This window comes from Loxodonta africana, chromosome X, assembly GCF_030014295.1.
Source record: "Loxodonta africana isolate mLoxAfr1 chromosome X, mLoxAfr1.hap2, whole genome shotgun sequence".
Lineage (NCBI taxonomy): Eukaryota > Metazoa > Chordata > Mammalia > Proboscidea > Elephantidae > Loxodonta > Loxodonta africana.
In genome coordinates this window covers 175,724,721-175,746,553 of record NC_087369.1, presented here as the reverse complement: position 1 = coordinate 175,746,553, position 21,833 = coordinate 175,724,721, and the positions used below count along the sequence as shown (strand labels likewise).

Genomic DNA, 21,833 nt, shown 5'->3' with positions numbered 1-21,833 from the left:
TGCGGGAGCAGAAGTGGAGCAGAGCAAAGGAGGTGAGTCAGAGCCAGTCTGCCTGGCAAGAGAGGGAGCCAGGCCCTGTGCCAAGGCCCAGAGGCACTGCAACTGGCACCAGCTCCTTCCCTGACTGACCCCAGCTGCCCCTTGCCCCCTGAATCCGCAGGCCAGGTGTCTAGGTGGCTAGCTGGGGGGAGGGGGAAGAGGAGAGGGGTTCCTGGAGGGAGTCTACATCTAAAAACTGAAGTCATAGGTTGGTGTGAGGATCTATACGAGAGTCCCCTTGTAGAGATAGGGCAACTGAGTCTGAAAGGTGGGGCCACCCGGCAGGAGTCAAAACCAAAGGCTGGTCCTGTTGGCACAGAGCCTAGCCAGTTAGTTGGAGCACAGCAAGTATCTGTTGAATAGATACTATTGGTTCTGAAAACCATGCAGAGCTGCTGCAGGGTTTTAAGTATTGGTGAGGGGCGATGTGGTCAAATTTGCTCTTAAAACAAAAAAACCCCCCAAAAAACAGAAACCCCACCTGCAGCATGGAGGACTGAATCAGGGACCAGTCTAGAGGCAGGGAGGTCTAGGACAGGCCAGCAGGCACCGGCAGGCAGCCAGTGGACAGGAGGTGGTGGGCAGGATGCAGAGGGTCAATGGGCTCTGAGGATTGGTCCGGGCCTTCTCCCTGGACTCCAGCCCCTCCAGCTCCTTTCCACCTCATCCATCAGGAGGCCCTGGGCAAGGCGGCATGACCACTTGGTGAGGGAGGTGCTATCATTATCCCCATCGGATGAGGGCAAGGAGGCACAGAGAGGTTAGGTAACTGATCCAAAGTCACACAGCTAGGTTGGAACTCAAGAAATTTGTGTCTCACTCTGTTGTTAGGTGCCTTCGAGTCGATTCCGAGTCATAGCCACCCCATGTGACAGAGTAGAACTGCCCCGTAGGGTTTCCTAGGAGTAGATAACCAGGTCTTTTCTCCCGCAGAGCTGCTGTGTGGGTTGAACCGCCAACCTTTTGTTAGCAGGAGAGCACTTAACCGTTGTGCCACCAGTGGTCATTATGTCTCTAATGCCTAACTCAGGCGTACTCAAATGATTCTTTTCAAAAGAGCGAATCCAAAGATATGGGCTGAGAAATGGGGGAAAAGAGCAGTGTGCGGTGCAGCGCACGGAACCCAGCGCTGGTAGACGGAGGCTCACGCCCCAGGCCCGGTCGACCTGGGAGAACCCGACCCAAAGCACGAGCGCCCCCTGCGGGAGGAGACTCGCCCCGCCTCGCCTCTCGCCCCGGCAACTCGCAGGGTCCCCTGCCTGGCCCGCCCCGCCCTACCCCACTCTTGCCCCCTGGTTCGGCCTCCTGGGAGGAACCGAGACTGGCGCGCGGGAGGAGGCGGGGCGCTGCTCCGGCTTCAGACCAATGGGAAGGCGCAGTGGGGGCGGGCAGGGCCGCAGGCCCGCCCCCTGCCGTACGGCCCCGCCTCTGACCCGGAGGCAGCGGCTGCGGCAGGCGCGATTGGCTTCCGGGCGGGCGAGTGCAGCCTGGCGCGGCTCTGCGCGGGAACCATGGCCGAGCGAGGCGGGGCGGGCGGCTGCTGCCCCTGGAGCCCCGAGGGCGCCGAGGGCGCCGAGGGCGCGCTCCAGGCGGCCGTGGACGTGTTCAGGAAGCTGAAGGTACCGCGGGTCGGGATCGAGCCCCGGGGAGGCTGCTGGCCGGCCTGGCGCCGGCGTGCGGGTGGGCGAGCTGCGGAAGTCGGGCCACGCGGCCCCTATCGCTGACCCGTTTTGCCACGGTGGGAAGCTAGTCGGCGGGGTGCCGGCCCCGGCCCGATCAGGCCGGCCCACGCGACTGTTGCTGTGGCTCGTCCATGGCTCTGGCGCTAGAAACCAGGGCGAAGACGGGCGGGGCCCAGCACCTGGCCTCAGGGGCCTGCAGTGTCTAGGGACAGACAGAGGGCCAGGAGCCCGTGGCCCCTCTTCGAGTCAGCGAGCCGGAGGCTGGTTGTCAGAGGCCAGAAATGGCTCCTGGCCCAGGCACTTCTTGCGCGCTACCCTGTGGAGCTCCTGCAACAGCCCCGCTACACAGCTCCCGGCTCCAAGAGGCCAGGCAGCTGTCTCAGGCACAGCTCGGACCGGCCCGCCCCTCTCCTGCCCGCCCCTCGTACTGCCTCGGTCCTCCCTCTCTCCTCTCTCGAGGGGGGACTTGGGCTGCTGCCCCCTCACCCCCGGCTCCCATCTCTCCCCCACCCCGCCCCTTGTTCCACCCCTTCTACCCCCTCTAACGTCGCGCCTTCGCGCTCCTCTTCTCTCCCGGTTCCCGCCCCTCGTCCCGCCCACCTGCCAGGAGGCTCCCTCACCTCTCACCGGGAGACTTGGACCACCCCTCTCAGGCTTTGCCACCATCTCCCCCCTCCTGCCGTGCTCCTCTGCAGCCGTGTCCAGCCCCGCTCCCACCCTCTCTTCCTCCTGCCCTTTGCCCCTTCTCCTCCTACCCCTTGCCTCTCCCGTCCCATCTCACTCCTCCCCCTCCTGTCTTCACCCCATCCCTGCCCCCCAGCCTCTTGGCTCTCCCAATCGCCCCACCCCGCCCCTTTCCCTTGGGCCCCCGGGGCCCTGAGCCTAAACGGTGATCCAGGTGGGCCGCCTCCAAGGCTGAGACTTTACTGCTAGGTCCTCCAGCTGCAAGGGCCCCGACTGGCTCAGTTAAAGGGGGCGGGGGTGGCAGGCAGGAGGCTTTGTTGCTGAAGGCAGATGGAGGGAGGCGAATGGTGGGCATGGCAGTGGTATAGGCCCCCAGCTGGGTGGGAACAGTCTTGGGGAACATGCCTGGCACGTGCTGACAGTAAATGTGTGAGTGGACCACTAGGAAGGGCATGAATGCGAAACTACCTGGTGGCTCTTCAGTGCTCCTAGCTTCCTAAATATTCCTGGCCTTCCCTTTCCTTGCTTAGGACCTAGACTGCCCCTTCCTTGAGGGTCTGTACCTCTCAGAGCCAAACACGATCCAGGAACTGCTGTGCAGCCCCTCCAAGTACCGTCTGGAAATCCTGGAGTGGATGTGTGTCCGGTAACATCCTCCTTTCTTCCTCTTCCTTCCCCGGGTGGACACAGGCCCCTCAGCCCCTCCCTGCCCACCCACAGAAAAGGGGTTGAATATTTTTACAAGTACCTAAGCACTATGAGTCAGAATCAACTTGACGGCACTGGGCTGGGTAAGCACTTCCAAAGGGTCGGCAGTTTGAATCCGCCAGGCGCTCCTTGGAAACCCTATGGGGCAGTTCTACTCTGTCCTATAGGGTCGCTATGAGTCGGAATCGACTTGACGGCACTGGGTTGAGCACTTGGCTGCTTAACCAAAAGATTGGCAGTTTGAACTCACCAGCAGCTCCTTGGGAGAAAGACCCGGCGACCTGCTGATGTAGAGATTACAGCCTAGGAAACCCTACGGGGCAGTTCTGCTCTGTCACAAGGGGTCACTATGAGTTGGAATTAACTTGATGGCACACAACAACCACAACCTGACCTCCCAGAGGGCCGCGGAGCCCTGCTCACAAGTGGGGTAAACATGACCCCCCAGCAGTCAGCTGGGCTGGGCTCGCCCTTGCCATTTAGCGGTAATGCTGAGCTTGGCTCTGGAGTACCCTTCCTGCTTGAGCTGCTAGTTGGGAGGTTCAGCACTGGCAGAGATCTGAAATGCGGCCCGCCTCGGTCGCTGTACTTTCAGACTGGCGACGTGGGCTGTCTTGGGCCTTGCAGTAGAGTCGTGACCAGTAGGGCCAGGCCCTGGGTCCCCTGCCTGAGTCTCTGCTTGCTGGGGCAGCACAGCTCTCACCAGCCCCTGCTGACCCCAGGCCTGTGGATTGGCACTGGGTCCTGACTCTGTCTGCGAGCCCTTTGGGATACCCTTCCTGAATGTTTGTGCTGGAAGCGAAGCCTGCCAAGATGGCCAGGGGTGTTTGGGCAATGCCACCTAAAAGGCCCAGGAAGTTCTGTGGAATGTCTGTTCCTTGGGAATGCACACCCACTGTCTTCTTGTAAACAGTCCTAGATGCTCTGTCCTGGTGAGGCAGCCTTGAGCTGATTGTCTGCCTTAAAGCTCCAGGTCAGGAAGGCTTGGATGTATTTTGGGTCACCCCCAGAGGCCTCTGGGATGATGGTAGTCATTTGGCATGGGGAGGCTTGCCCCTCCTCAGCCTGGCCTGTTTGGTCTTCCTGCTGAGGAAGGTGCCCGGGCAAGAGCCTTGAGGTGGAGCAGTGAGGATCCAGCCTGCCCCGACCAAGCAGGCCTGCCAGGCAATGGGAGGTCAGTAGGATTGGCCCTGGGCCAGTGTCCTAGGGACAGCCTTAAGGAAGGAGGAGGCATTTTAATCTTTTCAGGCTTTGCCGTTCCAACCTCCTCTCCTGCTGCCTTCCAGCCCCCTTCCCCAGGCCCCTTACCAGGCCTCCACACACCATACACCTTCTCCCCACTTATCAACTACCTCATTATCTGACATTTTGCATTTATGACAATGGTAAAAAATCTGTCAAACTATTTTGTGCATTAACGACATATATCTGGCAATAACAAATGCCATATTGTGAGCCAAGAGTAATACTCAGTGTGATGGTTAAGGTTATGTGTCAGCTTGGCTGGGCCATGATTCTCAGTGGTTTGGTAGTTATGAATGATGTAATTTGCAGCTGTGGAGTGATGTAGTCATCCTCCATTTTGTGGTCTAATATGGTTATCCTCCATTTTCTCGTAATGCCAATTTAGCATAACGACCTGGTCTTTGGAACCTAACTATGTTGATAAGCAAGGACAGGGTGCGTACTCTTAACCTTTTGCTTTCACTAACACTGTTTCCCTCCTGGGAATGCCTGTCAGGTCTCTGCATGTTATACAGACTCCTGTGCAGTCTCCAAGACCCAGCTGCCATGTTGTCTCCTTCCACAACTGCTTCCGTGCCCACAGCTCCCAGCTGCTCTGGAGCGTGCCTCCATCAGGGCCCTGGCACACTGGCTCTGTCCTGACCTGTTTGAGTGGCAGAACCCCTCTGTGTAGCCCCAGGCCCTGGCAGGTGTTAGAACACGCACCTGGATGCTGGTTCAGGGGCTGTCGCTGCGGATGGGGTCCTCAGGGAGCTGAAGGTTTGGCGGGGCAGGAAGGGCCAACTGTGGGTCCCAGTGGAGTCTGAGCTGAGTGCTAGGGGCATTCACTGGAGGAGGTGGCATTTGATCTGGGTCTCTGAGAGGTGAGTGGCTTGTCCCCGTGTGTGAGGATGGGAGATGGCAGAATGCTTCTTGCAATGGGAGCAGGGAGTTGGCACAGGTATGGGGACAGCCCTGAGCAGTAGGCGTGAAAGGCAGCTCAGAGCCAGATCACACGGGGCCTTGTGAGCCGCATGAAGGCCTATGACCTTTATGCTCCGGGCAGGGCGAACAACAGGGTTCTCACCGGGGCAATGACCTACTGAAATGGCATTTTGGCCACATTCTCAGGCCAGACGTGGGGTGGATTTCCAGGGGAGACACGAGGCCGCAAGACCTATAGGGAGACTTTTGCAACACTCCCTGGGCAAGATGGCCAGAGTCTGGCTCAGGATGGCCAACAGCTCGTGTTCCAGCCACTGCCTGCCTGGGGGGACCAGAGCCCATTCCAGGAACCTGGGAGGAGAGGCAGTAAGTGGGGCTGGCCTGGGTGAGCACAGGGTGGGGGAGGGGAGTTCTAGAGTGGCTCCGTGGGAGGGGACACAGATTTACCTGGGCCAGGCGGAAGCTGGGGACAGTAGGGAACCAGGCTGCTCTGCTGGCCAGAGAGGGGTAAGTGGAGGGAAGGGGGAAGCCATGTTGCTCACATGCTTCTAGGACGTCTTTAAATACAAGAAACTGAGCCCTCCACGAAGAAACCAGGGGGTGTACACTTGCTTTTGAGGGTACTAAGCTAGCAAAGTGAGCCTTTAAAGGGCCCTGAAGGAGGACAGGGGGATTACAGCTTCCCCCGGGTTCATCCTTGCTTCTTTCACACAGCCTCCACAACTAGGCCCCGATTTAATGCGCCGGTGGCCCCGTGAGCCGCACCTGTGCTGGCCCTCCGTGGCCTATGTGCCGGAGGCACAGGAGGCAGCACTGCAGGACCTTGGGGGCTGCCTGTAAGGCCTCAGGGCCTCCTTGGCTCCCTGAGAACCTGGCTTTCTTTCAAGGGCTTAACCACCGTTCGCTGCTGCCTTGCTCCCTGCTGATTCAGTGAAACCCGTTTAATTAAATCCTGTTCTGAGTCAGCTCACCTAGGTTTTGGTAGGTTTGGGTGTTTGTAGCCTGGGAACCAGTGAGTGCTCTCTTGTAACGGGAATGTTGCCCAGCACCAGGGCCTCAGCCAGATTCCAGGCTAGGGGCTGCCTTCTCTTCTTTCTGCCCAGTGGGTGTCTTAATATGTTGTCAGGATGGGAGGTGCAGCTGACAGACAGCTGAGACCTTCCCTCTGCACTCAGCCTCAGGCTCTGGGAGCCCCCTAGCTCCCAGGTCCCCAGCATTACGGGGTCTCAGTGGCCTGGGTCTTGGCCATTGGGTTTGGAGGCATTGGCGCAGGGAAGGCTGGAGGGAGCCGCGGAGACCAGCCACAGAGCTAATTGTGCAATTATTCTCCCTCATGGGCCAGGGCAAGCTACCCACCTGAGGTTGAAAGCAGAACTCAGCAGCCTTTCGTGCCAAGGGCCAGGTAGTACATATTTCTCAATTGGAGGCCAGACGGTGTCTACCATTGTAGTGGGAAAGCATCCATAGACAACACGTAACGAATGGGCAGGGCTGAGTCCTGATAAAGCTTTCTTTACAAAATAGGTGGCCAGCTCGAGGGCTGATCCCCGCTTCAAACTGAGACCTAGATTAGCACAATCTCCTGTGGAATTATGCTTTTTTAAAATTGAAAAACCCTCCCCCTATTGAAAGAGCTAAGCACTCACACTGATGGCAGAATGTTCTGGGGCGAGAGGCAATGAATGACCCTCACTCCTAAATGCTCACCGGCTCCTGTCCTGGGCTGGCCACCATGTTAGGCCTGGAAATACAGCTCCTGCCGGCCTTGAGGCCCACACTCTTGGGTGAGAACCCAGTGAGAAGGCAGCGCCTGCTGAGGCTGTGGGCTTTGCAGGGCAGCGATGGTGCAATGAGCTTGGCAGGATGAATTGGTGTGAGCCAGTGCACTGGGGTGGGGGTGGGGATGGGGGTGGGGGCAGGAAGCAAGCAAAGAGCTGCTGCATCTATCAGGTGGCTCTGGGCTGTGGCTGTGAGGGGGTGCAATGGGGCAGGAGGGGGCTAGTGGACAGAGGCAAGGGCCAGCGCAGCAAGAGCCTCAGCTGACATGCTCAGAACAAATCCACGCCGTGATTTAAAGTAAAGCGATCCCTCGGTCCTTTGGAGGAAGGTGTGCAGAGCTGGGGACCCCAGCGCCGTGCGTAATTCACTTTCTGAAAGGTGGGTAAAGAGAGGGCGGCGGGTGGACATCCCGGCTCTGGCGTGGCCCTTTCTGGCCTGACTTGTTCTGCTGTTTCCTCGCAGGGTCTGTCCCTCCTTACAGGACAAGTTCAGCTCTCTGAAAGGTGCCCAGGCTGAGGTGAAGATCCAGGGTAGGTCTGGTGGTAGAGCCCTGGGCTGCTTCACAGCCTTCTGTCCAAGCTGAACTTCCGTTTCCATTGGTCCAGTGGTTTTCTTCTGGGTGGTACACACCTGCATGGATGCTTATCCAGCTGCCCAGGATCAGGGGCCACTCTGAGGCGTGGAGAGTGGGAGGGCTCCTGTATTGGTTTCCTAATTGGTACCACAAAGTGGATGGCCTATCAGAACAGAAATTGAGATTCTCACAGTTCTAGAGGCCAGAAGTCCAAATTCAGGGTGTTGGCAAGGCCATGCTCGTTCTGAGGATTTTTAGGGGACGATTCTTCCTTGTCTCTTCCAGCTTCTGGTGGTCCCAGGCATTTTTTGGTTTATAGATGCAACTTGACATGGCTCTTTTCCTTCTGTGTATTTCTCTGTCTCTGTGTCTCTTTTCCTGGTTTATAAGCACACTGCTCAGATGGGATTAGGGCCCACCTTACTCCTTAGGAAACACCGATGGCGTAGTAGTTCAGAGCTACATCTGCTAGCCAAACTACCAGCAGTTCGAATTCACCAGGCACTCCCTGGAAACTATGGGGCAGTTCTGCTCTGTCCTATAGGGTCGCTCTGAGTTGGAATTGACTCAGTGGCAACAGGTTTGGGTTTTTTTGTTCTGCTGCTATATGGCCTCATGTTAACTGAAAACATCCACGAAGACCCTATTTCCAAACAAGGGCACGTTCACAGCTACAAGGGTTAGGACATCAACATATCTTTTGTGGGGGGACACAATTCCATCCAGAACAGCCCCTGTCCCCTGCGAGCAGGGTGAGTGTCCTAGGGTTGCTGGCAAGATGACAGGAGAGGATAATGTGCGCTGTCTTCAGGAGACCTAAGGATCTGAACCAGTATGAGCGATGGTTCCCTTGGCACATGTCCATGGCACCCTCACTGCCATTGGCTCCTCAGGGAGTTAGGTATGTGGAAGAGCGTCCCATTCCAGGCCTTATGGTACAGGCAAGAACACTGACACCCAGAGAGGGGGCGGTGCCCAGCCCGATGACTGGGGGGCACACACCACAAAGTGCTTTGGCCCCAGCACGCCTGGGTGGCATCCTCTCCGCAGTAACAGGATCTTTCTGCTCTGACAGAGATGGTGAAACTTGGCCATGAGCTGATGCTGTGTGGGCCAGATGACCAGGAGCTCGTGAAGGTGAGAGAGGACCCTTGTCTGTCACCTGTGAGACTCCTTGGGCTTGGGCACGCTTCCTCTAGATGTCCACGGCCTCCTGTCCCTTAGTCTTCAGGACAAGAACTAGTGGGATTCCCGTGGGTAGACCCCCACCATCCTGGGGTGGTGGGGTCTGGTAGATGCGGGCCTCTGACCTAGAAGAAACAACCGAAAGGGCAGAATGCATCCCTGCTCAACCACCTCGTGTGCACCCTGCACTGGTAAGTACTTCACCTGCCAGTGATTGCCAGTCTTGGCAGTAGCTACTTGTCCTGTCCCCATTTCACAGTGGAGGTGACAAGCAACACGGTGGCAGAGCCATGCCTCAAAGCCAGGCCCCTGCCTCCCAAGCCCTCTGCCTACGGCTGCCGTCCAGGGGTGTCAATAGGGAGTCGGCCTACTCCTGCTATCAAAGAAACCCCCTCCCTGCCCTGAAGAGCTTTAAAAATATCTTCGAAATGTTTGTGGCTTCACAGGCAGTTTCATCACGCGTGCAGATTCATGTTAACCACCGTTACCACGGTCACAGTACAGTCCCTTGTGTTGCCCTTTTAGAGTCCGCTTCTGTGGGCTGTGGCTCCCATTTGAGTTTGGTTTCCACAGCCTTGGCTAATCTGATCCGCCCTGCACGTGCGCCACCCAGTGGTCAGGTTGGGACCTGGGCGTAGGTCTGTGCCCTGGCTTGGTAGTCAGTCTTTGGTATGCTAATCAAGATCCCATCCACAGGTTGGAGTGAGCCCAGGAGTTCCTAAGCAGATTTGTGGGGCGCTCTCAGGGTCGTCATGAGTCTCGACGGCCCTGGGTGGCTCTCCAGCTGATGGTACAGTGGTTAAGAGCCTGGCTGCTAACCAAACGGTTGGCAGTTTGAATCCACCAGCCGCTCCTTGGAAACCCTATGGGGCAGTTCTGCTCTGTCCTACAGGGTCGCTATGAGTCGGAATCCACTCAGGGGCAGTGGGATTGGTTTTTTTTTTTTTTTTTTCTCTCAAACTCTTCCCTCTCTGCTATCTCCTCGGTCCTTTCTGGTCCCCACCTCCATGACTGCCACAGCCACCTTTGCTGAGTCTCGCCCTTCGCAGCCAGCCCCAAGGCTACCTGGGCAGTCCCGGACACTGCTAGGTCTGGAGCCTGGGACTTGCTGCCCAGGGCCCTGCCTACCCCGGCCCTGGCACAGCCAGCCTTGCCTTCCGTCTGCAGGGCTGTGCCTGTGCTCAGAAACAGCTGCACTTCATGGACCAGATACTGGATGCCATTCAGAGCCTGAATATCGGCTACTCCAGTTGTTCCAGGTAAAGGGGCAGGTGGGCCTCGGCAGGATGGTGGAGATGGGGCCCTCAACCAGTCTTCTCTTGGCCTGCTGACATGGATCCCAGAGCTGGAGCTGAGGGAGCTGGAGGGTCTTGCTGAGCACCTGGTCCCACCACTGGGCAGGTCTCCAGGGTCTCACTTTCCAGACTGAGCCCAGGCAGGACACTGTCCTCTGGGGGCTCGTGGACTAGTCGAGAGCTGGGCAGTGTCAGAACCAGGTGTGCCTCCACCCAAGGGGACAGTTCACTGCCCATGGTCCTGGATGGTCCCTTTGATGGGGCAGGCAGGGTCCTAGGCAAGGAGGGAGCACTTGCGCTTAGCTCTAGACACTTAAGGAGGCAAACTGCAAGTGGCATGGCTGCGGGACTCTTGCGCCAGCCTCCCTGCATGGTCTCCTTTCGACTCTTGGCTCTTCCACATGGGCCAGGGGTCTAGGTAAGGGGGGGAAGCATGGGCCGTGGAGGCATGGTGTGGCCTGTGACGGTGTGGCCTGTGACTTGCAGCGTGGACCAGCACTTCAAGGACTTAAGGGACAAGAATGAGGCGCTGCTGGGAGATCTCTTCTCTGGCCCATACCTGCAGGCACTCCTGAACCCCGACTGTGACCCGTGGCCCCTGGATGTGCAGCCTCTCCTTGATCAGCAGAAGTACAGCCCGCTCCCTTCCGGGCCTGGCCCTGTGGTGGGGTTCCCTGGTGTCCAGGGCCACGTTGAGCCGACCAGGCCACCTTCTCTCCCACAGGGACAATCTTTACTCAGAGTCAGAAGAGGGGAAGGTGGAGGACTTGGTCAAGCAACTGCAGGAGAGTGCTGCCAAGCTCCAGGATCTCAGGGCAGAGGTGAGGGTGAGGTGGGCCTGCCTCCTTTGAAGATGCTTGGCCCTTGGCCTCGAGGCCAGCCAGCACCCGCTACGTGGCCTCGGGGCCTGGCTGGGAGTCCTAGGGCACAAGAGCAGTATCTGCCCCCTGCACAGGGATGTTGTGAGGCTTAAGTGTGGTGGCCTGGCCCTGGCAAGGTTCTAGAATGCAGTGGGTGCTCCGTACGTGGGAACTTTCACTGTTACCAAGAGAGCCCGACTGTGAGGGTGAGAGGTGAGCAACAAGGTTTCTCCCGGTGCCAGGGGAGTGGGTTCCAGGTCCACGTGGGAACGTTTTCCATGCTTTCCCCCACTTTCTCTCACGGGACCCTCCCAGCAGCTCCTGGACTGGCCTCCATATTTTACTGAGGAGGAAATTGAGGCCCAGAACAGTCAAGTGATTGGCTTCCGAAAGTAGCAGAGCTAAGATGGGGAGCCAGGCTGTCTTGCTGTAAACCCAGGGCTCTGTTGTGTGCTAGCTGCTCTCTTCCACCTCTTGTCTCTGTCTCCTATCTCATGTCTCCTCTTGCCTTACATCTTCCGGCTCTTGGGAGCTTTCTTCTCAGCCTGGCTGTTTCAGTCAGACGCTGCTCGGAGGTGGGAGGAAGGGGGTGGGTGCCCCGGGAGCAGGAGCAGGCAGGGAGCGTCCACCTCTGTTCTGCTTTGCAGTGCTTCCCTCAGCACAAGGAAGGGGCCTCTGTGGCCGGGGCCGACCCCACCACCTTGGACCAGAAGCTGCGCCTGGTCGTCTCTGACTTCCACCAGCTCATTGTGGCATTCCTCCAAGTCTACGACGATGAGCTGGGTGAGTGCTGTCGCCGTCCAGGCCCTGACCTCCATCCGTGCGGCCCCATCATCCAGGCCGTGTACCAGATTCTGACTTCCTGCTGCCAAGTAAGAAGACCCCTTTCCCTCCCCTTACGAGAGCTCAGGGGCAACCCCCAGTGGGGGACCTGAGGGCTGGGACTGCCAGCAGGCACTGTGGGGAGGGGCGTGTGTGCTGGGGATGGGGAAGCGGCCTGAAGTGGATTGTCCCACCCCAAGACCTCCAGGCCTTCAGCGGGTGTTTCTGGACCTACAGGCCCGGCCCCAGAGAGGTTCATGCATGGGCCAGCCTGGGCCATTGGTGGCCACATGGGCCTGCGGTCTTGGCCTCCACTTTCTGTCCCTTCTGTTAGTTTCACACTGTTTCTGCTAGACAGAGAAGCATCACCTGCCTGTGACCATGACCCAGATGAGACAAGACAGGGAGAAGCTGTAGCATGTGGCTGACCTGACTACATAAATATTTCCTTCTTTTGTTGTTCCTCATTTCAGATTCCCACATGCCAACCTAGAAAGAGGGTTTTGTTATGATTACATCTGCTCAGGGGGTTCCATGGTGTTTATTTTTGATTTTTTAATGCAACGATCGGCAGACGTGTCTGCTGAGAGTCCTACAACAGGGACGTTTTGAGCACAGCTTCCTCCCCTCAGAAAGGCCATTTATTTTAAGACAGTTATGTCCCCGCCCTGCCCTCTGCTTTGCTTAGGCTGGGGTGCGATGCAGTGTGGGCTGCTGCTGGGAAGTTACTGGTGCTGAGGCTTCAGTGTGGGGTGGGCACATGATGGCGCGGTGTCCCTGCTGGGCCAGGAGGAACGGGACTTAGGTGGAGACCCTGATGAATGGCCCCTCGACCTTGGCTGTCTGGGGATAACTTCTACAGGCTTGAGGGGGCTGGGAAGGGGAGTTTGGTGGGAAGCTGCAGATCACCTCTGTAGGTCAAAGTACCAGTGTTAATGCCCATGACCTTCCTCCTGTCCCCGCCCCCCCCCACTTCTTTCCTAGCTGCTGAAAGCTGTCATCGAGGTCACTGATACATCTGTGAGCACTGTGAACACAGTGGCCAAGCATCACAGAGAACAGAGCTGCTGGGGTAGTGACAACTCCATGATGAGTCTAGGTACGGGGTTGCCCCTTCCTGCCTCTGAGGCCACCTACTTGGCCAAGGCCCTGCATTGTGCTTAGGCTCCTTGTTTTGTGCTTGACCAGGACTCAGAGAGCGCTGGGGGAGCAGCGGCTTACTTTCTTCCTCTTCTTTTTTGTTGTGGTAAAATATATCTAACATAAAATTTGCCATTTTAACCGTCTTTAAAGTGGATCATGCAGTGGCTTTCATTACATTTATAGTGTTTTACAACCACCACCTCTACATCTGGAATTTCTCATTACCCCTTAAGCAATGACACCCCATTTCCCCTTCCCATCCTCTCATAACCACTGGTAGACTTTTGCCTCTATCTTTTTGGCAATTCCAGATATTTCGCATAAGTGGTATCATGCAGGCCTTTTGTGATCGACTGACTTCACTCAGTATCGTGGTTTCAGGGTTCTTCCGTGTGGGAGCATACATCAGGACTTTGTTTCTCTATGGCTGAGTAGTAGTCCATTGTATGTATGTACCACGTTTTGTTTATCCATTCATCTGTTGATGGGCATTGAGGTTGTTTCCACATTTTGGCAATTGTGAATAGCGCTGCAGTGAGCATTGGTGTACATGTCTCTGAGTCCCTGCTTTCAAGTCTCTTGGGTATTGTAAAAACGGTGGTGTGGGGACGTCCGACCTCCTCTAACTTCGCAAGAGGGAGAGAGCATCACCGTCGCCATCAGCCCAAAGCTGATTGCTATGAGGTGGAGGTCAGACATACCTCCTCTCTCTCCAGCCTTTTTCCCAATTCTGACACCAGCTTTCCCTCCCACAGCACTCTCTATTTCTCTACTGGGTTTGATAATTCATTGCAGCAGCCACACGGAACTCACAGACCATACTCACAGGGTTTATTAGGGAAGTAACAGGTTACAATTCAGGATCAGAAACAACTCAGGATACAGTCCTTCGGTCAGGACAGCTTCTTCTCAGCCGTGCCCACAGGCAGGCCTCTCTCTGGCCCTCAGCCCCTCAGCCTTGCCTCTGTCCTGCTCTGGTAAGTGTCGCAGAACTTTTTAGTTTCACCAACAAGTGCCAGAGGGTACCCCACTCTGCCGGTAAGCCTCGTCTTGAAGGCACTCAGCTCTCTCGCTCTGTGGATGGGCAAGCCCAGCTCTGCCAACAAGTGCCCGGAGGCACCCCGCTCTGCCAGCAGGCCTCCTGCCCGAAGCTTCTCAGCTGTTTTGCGCGTCGGGTCAGCATACCTCCTGTAACTGCCTAGCTTGTGTCTGGACGGTGTTGTGTGTTAGGTTCTCTCTCCTTTCCTAAGTAACACTTCTTTTAATGCTTGAACACTAGTCCATTTGCCTAACGGATTTTCTGTTATCAAGCCTCTCTCTCACTTTCAGCATTTTTCTATTATGCACAATGCTGTTGCAGTATTTACTAGAGGGAAAAAAACCAGAACAATCTAAAGACTTAGCGTCGAGTGATGATTGGGTAAATAATGGTCTGTCTGCATGGCGCATAGTTTACGTTGTTGAAAGAGTTGGATGCAATAGGATTTTAATGACTGGAGAAAATCCATATCGTAAAATGGTAAAGGGAAAATGCTGGTTTAAAACTTCCGCATGCACTTCGACCTCACCTTTGAGAAGGAAAAAAAGCAATTGCGGAAGAAACTCTTGAAGGAAATGAGTCGGGTTTTTAGTAGTGGTTTTCTCTGCGTCGGAGTCCGAGGTGATCCCTTAACTCCCGGTGTAGTTTTCACGGTCTCTACAACAAACACGCATTACTTAGGCTAGTTTTTCCCCCTGGTTATCAAACTTTTAAAAAGGATGAGGTGAACTTGTTTGTACAAAACGTTTTTCCCCAGTTTAGATTACGTCCCTGGGCAGGTTTCCAGAGGGAGTGTCGCTGACAAGGATCATCGACCTTTTCAGAATGATTTCCATTTCACGGTGGTCTCCTGCCTTGGGTCTGATCATTTTCACGTTTTTGCTCTTATGGAAACCCTGGTTAGTGGTTAAGAGCTATGGCTGCTAACCAAAAGGTTGGCAGTTCAAATCCACTAGCCACTCCTTGGAAACCCTACGGGGCACTTCTACTCTGTCCTCTTGGGTCGCTATGAGTCGGGACCGACTCAACGGCAACAGGTTTTTGGTTTGGTGGCCTCCTCCATTGAGTTTTATCATTTTACTGTTTTTGCTATTGGACAGGAACACAATTATATCTTAATTTGGTTTTAAACTTTTTTTTCTGAATAAGTTATGGTAGAAATATGCATTCAGAAAACTTTTTTCTTTTTTTTTTTTTAAAGAAAAATAACATTTAGTGAGGAGTCTCAGCTCACAGGGCAATAAGCATGAAAGAGTTTGATCTTTTTGCCCCACTCACAAACTGTGCTATGTCAAGACGCCTGAATGTGCAGTTCAGATGCTTTAAAGTGAGGTAACTCCTGTCCTGACTTTCGTGATAATTCTTTCTTTGCCTTTTCATTAAATTTCCCTGTGTAATAGAGTTTAATTTAGCCTATTATTTCATTTCATTTGAACGGGAAGATACCGTATGTATCCTCTGTGTCTTGCTTCTTTTGCTCAGTGTTATTTTTCTGAGATTCATCTGTGTTGTGTATAGCTGTAATTTGTTCATTTTCATTGCCATGTAGCAAGGGTACCCCACTCAGCGCCCTCGAGTCGATTCCGACTCATAGCAAGGGTAGGCAAACTTTTTTCTGGAAAGGGCCAGATAGTAAATATCTTAGGCTCTCCAGGCCTCATGCTCGCTGTTCCAACCACTCAGCTCTGCTGTTGTAGCACGGAAACAGCCATAGACAACATGTAAATGAATGAGCCTGGCTGTTTCAATAAAAATTTATTTACAAAAATAGGTGGCGGGCCGAAGTTTGCCAACCCCTGTCATGTAGTATTCCATTGTATGACTGCACTCCACTTTTCCATTCTGCTGTTGGTGGACACATGGGTTGTTCCAGTTTTGGGCTGCTGTAAACATCCTTGAACACGTATCCTTGTGCTCGTCTGTACAAGTTTCCTTTTGTCCTAAATTTTAGTTATTTTGTTGTTGTTTTTGAGAATATACACAGCAAAACATGTGCACCAATTCAGCAGTTTGTACGTGTACAGTTTGCTGACACTGATTACATTTTTCTAGTTGTGCAACCATTCTCGCCCTCCTTTCCTCAGTTGTTCCTCCCTCATTAACATAAACTCATTGATTCCTGAGGTTCCTATCTAATCTTTTTAGTTGCTGTCATCAATCTTATGACATACAGATTGTTCTTAAAAGAGCATAATGCACAAGGCAGACCTTTTTTTTACTAGTTAAGCTAAACTGTGGTTTGGTTTTAAGAAGACTGCAAGGGATATTTTTTGGTTTAAGGCTTAAAGGTTACCTTAGGGCAATAGTTTTAGGGGTTCATCCAGCCTCCGTGGCTCCAGAAAGTCTAGAGTCCATGAGAATGTGAAAATCTGTTCTGCATTTTCCCCCTTTTGATCAGGAGTCTGCTGTGATGTGCAAGTTTCTTTAGGCTGTCTTCCTAGGAGTAGAATTATTGAGTCATGGGGTGAGTATACAATTTTTTCTATGTTAATCAATAAATACTACCATGTCGTCCATCCCTTCCACATACACACACACCCAGTAGTGTATGAGATGTCTCGTTGCTCCACAGCCCCATCAACACTTGGTATGGTCAGACTTTCTCATTGAGGCCAATTTGGTAAGTGTGCAGTGGTATTTCACTACATTTTTATTTTACATTTCTGTCATTATTCGCAAGGTTGCACCTCTTCATACATTTATTGATTGTTGACCTTTTCTCTTTTGTGAACTGCCTGTTTCAATCATGCTCATTTTTCTCTTGGGTTGCTTGTCTTTTTCTCACTGATTTGTAAACCACCCCCCCTTTTTAAAAAATTTTTATTGTGCTTTAAGTGAAAGTTTACAAATCAAGTCAATCTCTCATACAAAAACTTATATACACCTTGCTTTGTACTCCTAGTTGCTCTCCCCTTAATGAGACAGCGCACTCCTCCTCTCCACCCTGTATTCCCCGTGTACATTCAGCCAGCCTCTGTCCCCCTGTGCCTTCTCATCTCACGTCCAGGCAGGAGCTGCCCACTTAGTCCCATGTGTCTACCTGAGCCAAGAAGCTCACTCCTCACTTGTATCATTTTCTGTTCTATAGTCCAGTCCAATCCCTGTCCGAAGAGTTGGCTTTGGGAATGGTTCCTGTCTTGGGCTAACAGAAGGTCTGGGGACCATGACCTCTGGGGTCCTTCTAGTTTCAGTCAGACCATTAAGTCTGGTCTTTTTACGAGAATTTGGGGTCTGCATCCCACTGCTGTCCTGCTCCCTCAGGGGTTCTCTGCTGTGTTCCCTGTCAGGGCAGTCATTGGTTGTAGCCCAGCACCTTCTAATTCTTTTGGTTTCAGGCTGATGAAGACTCTGGTTTATGTGGCCCTTTCTGCCTCTTGGGCTTATAATTACCTTGAGTAATTTGTGGCCCTTTTTATCTTCTGGATGCAAGTCCTTTGATGCTCACTGTAGTGCAGAGCTCTTCTTCCACTGTGTGGACTTTATTTTCATACCTTTTATGTGGCCTTTGAATATACAGTAGCTTTTAATTGAAATGTAGTTAAGTTTATCCATCATTTTTCATGGATAGTGCTTTTTGTGTCTTACTGAAGAAATATTTCTCTTCTCCAACATCATGAAGAAATAGTCTCATATATTACCTTCCAAAAGATTTATAGGATTACCTTTTACACTTAGGTCATTAGTCTGCCCATAATTTATTTGTGTGTGTGTGAGGAAGGTCCAATTTCATTTTATTCTGTGTGAATACACAATTGTCTCAGCGCCATTTCTTGGAAATCCCTTTTCCTCCCATTGATCTACAGTATCTTCACGTCTGTGTTCACATAACGTGGGCTTCTGGGTTCTCTATTCTGTTCTATTTTTCCTTTTTTCTAACCCTGTATCAGTACCACACTTCTGGAGGTTAGAAAAGAAATAGCAAAATAAACTGAAAGAAAGGGGGTAAAGGCAGTCTTTCCATCTTTTTTTTTCTTTTAAGGATATTTTTATTGAGGTATAATTCACACACTCTAAAATTCAGCCTTTTAGAGTATACAATTCAGTGGTTTTTAGTATACAGTTGTGCACCCATCACCAGTATCAAGTTTGAGAATATTTTCATCAAATTCATACTTTGTACATTCCAGGTTCTGATTATTAATGGATGTTTGCAGCTGTTTCTTCTCATTTTGAGTCGTGCCACATCAGCAAATGAAGGTCTCGAAAGCTTTACTCCATCCATGTCGTTAAGGTCGACTCTACTTTGAGGAGGCAGCTCTTCCCCAGTCATCTTTTGAGTGCCTTCCAACCTGGGGGGCTCATCTTCCAGCACTGTATCAGAAAATGTTCCAGTGCTATTCATAAGGTTTTCACTGGCGAATGCTTTTCAGAAGTAGGCTACCAGTCCTTCTTCCTAGTCTGTCTTAGTCTGGAAGCTCAGCTGAAGCCTGTCCTCCATGGGTGACCCTACTGGTATCTGAATACCGGTGGCAGAGCTTCCAGCATCACAGCAACACACAAGTCCCCACGGTACAACAAAGTGATGGATGCATGGGGGTTCATATAAATGGAATAATATAATATGTGGTCCATGCCATAGCATGTATCAGTAGTTTATTCCTTTTTATGCTTGCATGATATTCCCTTGTGTGGATAGACCGCATTTTGTTTATCCATTCATCAGTTGGTGGACATCTGGGTTGTTTCACCTTTTGGTTATTGTGAATAGGGCTGCCATGAACCTTCATGTACAGGTTTTTATGTGAACATATATTTTCAGTTCTCTTGTATATATACCTAGGAGTAGAACTGCTGGGTCATATGGTGGCTCTGTTGAACATTTTGAGAAGCTACCAGACTGTTTTATCCATTATACCGGTCTCTGTCTTTCGGTTGCATTGAATATGTTTAATGTAAATATGGATGAGGTAGGCTTTGTCTGCCATTTTATTCTTTGTTTTCTTTGTGTCGTATGTCTTTTTAGTCCTCTGTTTCTGTATTACTGCCTTCTTTATTGTTAGTTAGATTATTTTCTAGCGTACCATTCTTTTACTCAATTTTGGGGGGTTATTTTCTTAGTGGTTGCCCTAGGGATTACAATTAACATCTTAATTTAAAACAATCTAGTTTACCTTCAATAGCATAGAGCATCTCTGCTCCTGTGCACTTCCTTTCCCCTCTTATGTTGTTGTCACACATTACATGTTTTTATATTTTATACACAACTGTAGATTTATAGTTATTTTTATGCATTTGTCCTTTAAATCATGCAGGAAATCAAAAGTGGGATTACAAACCTAAAATTCTGTAATACTGACTTTTATATTTACCTGTGTAGTTGCTTTTTCTGGAGAATGTCTTACTATCTTCTTTATTCTTGAGGGATACTTTTGTTAGATATAGAATTCTTAGTTGACAGGATTTTTTTCCAGCCATTTAAATATGTCATCCCACTGCGACCTGGCCTCCATGGCTTCTGATGAGAAGTCAGCTGTTAATCTTATTGAGGATCACTTCTCTCTGATTGCTTTCAAGATTCTCTCTGGTTTTGGCTTTCGACAGTTTGATGATAATATGTCTCGGTGTGGATCTCTTTGGGTTTATCCTGCTTGGTGTTTGTTAAGCTTCTCGGATGTGTGGATTCGTGTCTTTTATTAACACTCAGCCAGGCAGTTGATACCTCCATCATTGCCTTCACTTCCTGCTTGTGCAGAGCCTCCAAGTCAGCCAGAGGTGAGAGCTTAGGGCCTTCTCAGGTCTTTCCTGACCACGTGCACAGCCTTCTAGAGCCTCAGGAATATGTTGGAAATTTTCAAAGTCCTTAACCCATTGCCGTCGTGTCGATTCTGACTCATAGCAACCCTGTAGGACAGAGTAGAACTGCCCCATAGGATTTCCAAGGCTGTAAATCTTTATATAAGTCAACTGTCACATCTTTCTCCTGTGGAAAGGCTGGTGGGTTTGAACTGCTGACCTTTCGGTTAGCAGCCAAGCGCTTTAACCACTGCACCACCAGGGCTCTCAAAGTCCTTGTTGTTGTTGTTGTTAGGTGCCATTGAGTCGGCTCCGACTCATAGTGACCCTACGCACAACAGAACGAAACACTGCCCGGTCCTGCGCCATCCTTACAATCGTCGTTATGCTTGAGCCACTGTGTTGCAGCCACTGCATCAGTCCACCTCGTTGAGGGTCTTCCTCTTTTCTGCTGACCCTGTACTCTGTACTCTGACCCTGTACTCTGCCAAGCATGATGTCCTTCTCCAGGGACGTCAAAGTCCTTAGGGACATCTTATTCTGCAGTCTTTCCTCTCCAGCTTTTCTGTTGTTTGCTGCAATCGTTACCATTTTCCTCAGGCAGGAGTAACTAAAACATTTGCCTGTAAATGTTTTCAATAAATGCACTCCCTTCTCTGTAATGACTTTAGATCACATGGCCTCTGGGCCTTCCCTATGGAGGAATGTCTTTGGATGCCCTCTCCCTGCGCTCCAGCCATCTTCCCAGGTGCTGGTCTCCATGCTGCTCTTTGCCTGCCCACACACACCTGTCACATGTATCCCAAGTACCCAGAAGCCTGCTTTCTTTCTGATCGCTTCACAACATTTTAATGTTTACTGTAATGTTTCTCCTAATGACCACTGTCGCTGTGACTTTTACCACCAGTGTATATAATTGCTCTTAATAAGATACTTACCATTCATGCACTCTTAATAGTTATTATTAATATTTGTAACAGGGTGCCATGTCACCTGTGACTGGTATCAAATTGTGCTTTTCTGACAGACACCATTCATGTCAGGGCTGGATTAACCCCCAGTCCCTCCCTCCCTCCTCCCTCCTTTCCCCCCTTGATCTTTGCTCACCCTTAAGCTCTGGCTGCCTCAGTGGGTCTGGAGACTTGTAGGAAGAAGGTGGTGCTAGCTTTCTATAGGGTAGGGGTGGCCTCCCAGTTCCTCCTGCCTCACGTCTACTCTGGGCAGCTTCCTGATTCTGTTTGACTTGAATTCTTGGACTATAGACTCGCCCAGACTGATGGGTGAGCCCTAAATTCCCACTGAAGGCAACCAGAATGGTCCTTCACCTTTGCGTGTTTCCCTACTGGACAGTGAGGGGCTGGGCCTTGTGGTGGACACATTTAGAACATGCAGAGACTTTCTAATGCCAAGGCAGGGGGGTGAATGTCTGGGAGGAGGACAGTTGTCCAAGACCTCGCCTGCTCCTTCCTGAAGGAGACAGAGGAGCTGAATGGGCAGCTGGGGGAAGCACACCTGTGTGATTAGTCTGGTTAGACTATAACAAACGGCAAAACCCAACCAACCCTACTCACCACGGGCTGCCTCCCCTAGGCCCTGATGGGCAGGGTGATGGGCGGAGACGGCCCAGTGAGAGGAATGGTCTCAGTGCAGCACAGGACCCGTGGAGCTGGTGGCCCAGCCCCTGGGCATCACACCCGGTGTGCTCCAGCCTCCTGCCCCAGCACAGCCCCCAGGCTCGGCATTTCTGGGTCTCAGTGGGATTTTGGCCACCAGACCATGGGAGCTGGAAGAGAATGGGGGGTGGGTGGGTATGGGGCTTTGCTGGGAGCACAGGGGGTGTGGCATAGGCCTCTGGACTCATGCAGCTTTTTGCGTTTATTTTTCTCCGCAGCCACCAAAATGGAAGAACTCACACAGAAATATAAGCCCTGCAACGAGGCTCTGCAGAAAGGCCCCAACTAGGACTAGGCAGGAGTGCTGGAGGCAGGCTGTGGAGCAGGAGGAGCAGCTGCAGCCCGCACGTTGTTCTCCACCAGGGCCCAGTGTGGAGTGCCTGGAGCCTTTACTCCTTCAAGGGGAGGGAGTGGGGAGGAGGAGGGCAGAGGTGGGAGAGAAAGGAAA

The 21,833-nt window shown here is 52.3% G+C and overlaps 1 protein-coding gene across 2 annotated transcripts; it reads left to right on the top strand.

Annotated features, from left to right (window-relative positions):
* The first annotated feature begins 1,548 nt into the window (after positions 1-1,548).
* Positions 1,549-21,798, top strand: HAUS7 (HAUS augmin like complex subunit 7). 2 transcript variants are annotated; one of them, XM_023540742.2, is made up of 11 exons: positions 1,549-1,658; positions 2,936-3,051; positions 7,524-7,591; positions 8,711-8,772; positions 9,988-10,079; positions 10,602-10,745; positions 10,840-10,936; positions 11,623-11,847; positions 12,782-12,896; positions 16,378-16,443; positions 21,604-21,798. In XM_023540742.2, the coding sequence occupies exons 1-11, from the start codon at positions 1,551-1,553 to the stop codon at positions 21,672-21,674; spliced, it is 1,164 nt and encodes a 387-aa protein (XP_023396510.2). In that variant the 5' UTR covers positions 1,549-1,550; the 3' UTR covers positions 21,675-21,798. The 2 variants fall into 2 exon arrangements, with proteins under 2 accessions (XP_023396510.2, XP_064133807.1); XM_064277737.1 differs by lacking the exon at positions 16,378-16,443.
* Positions 21,799-21,833: the final 35 nt, after the last annotated feature.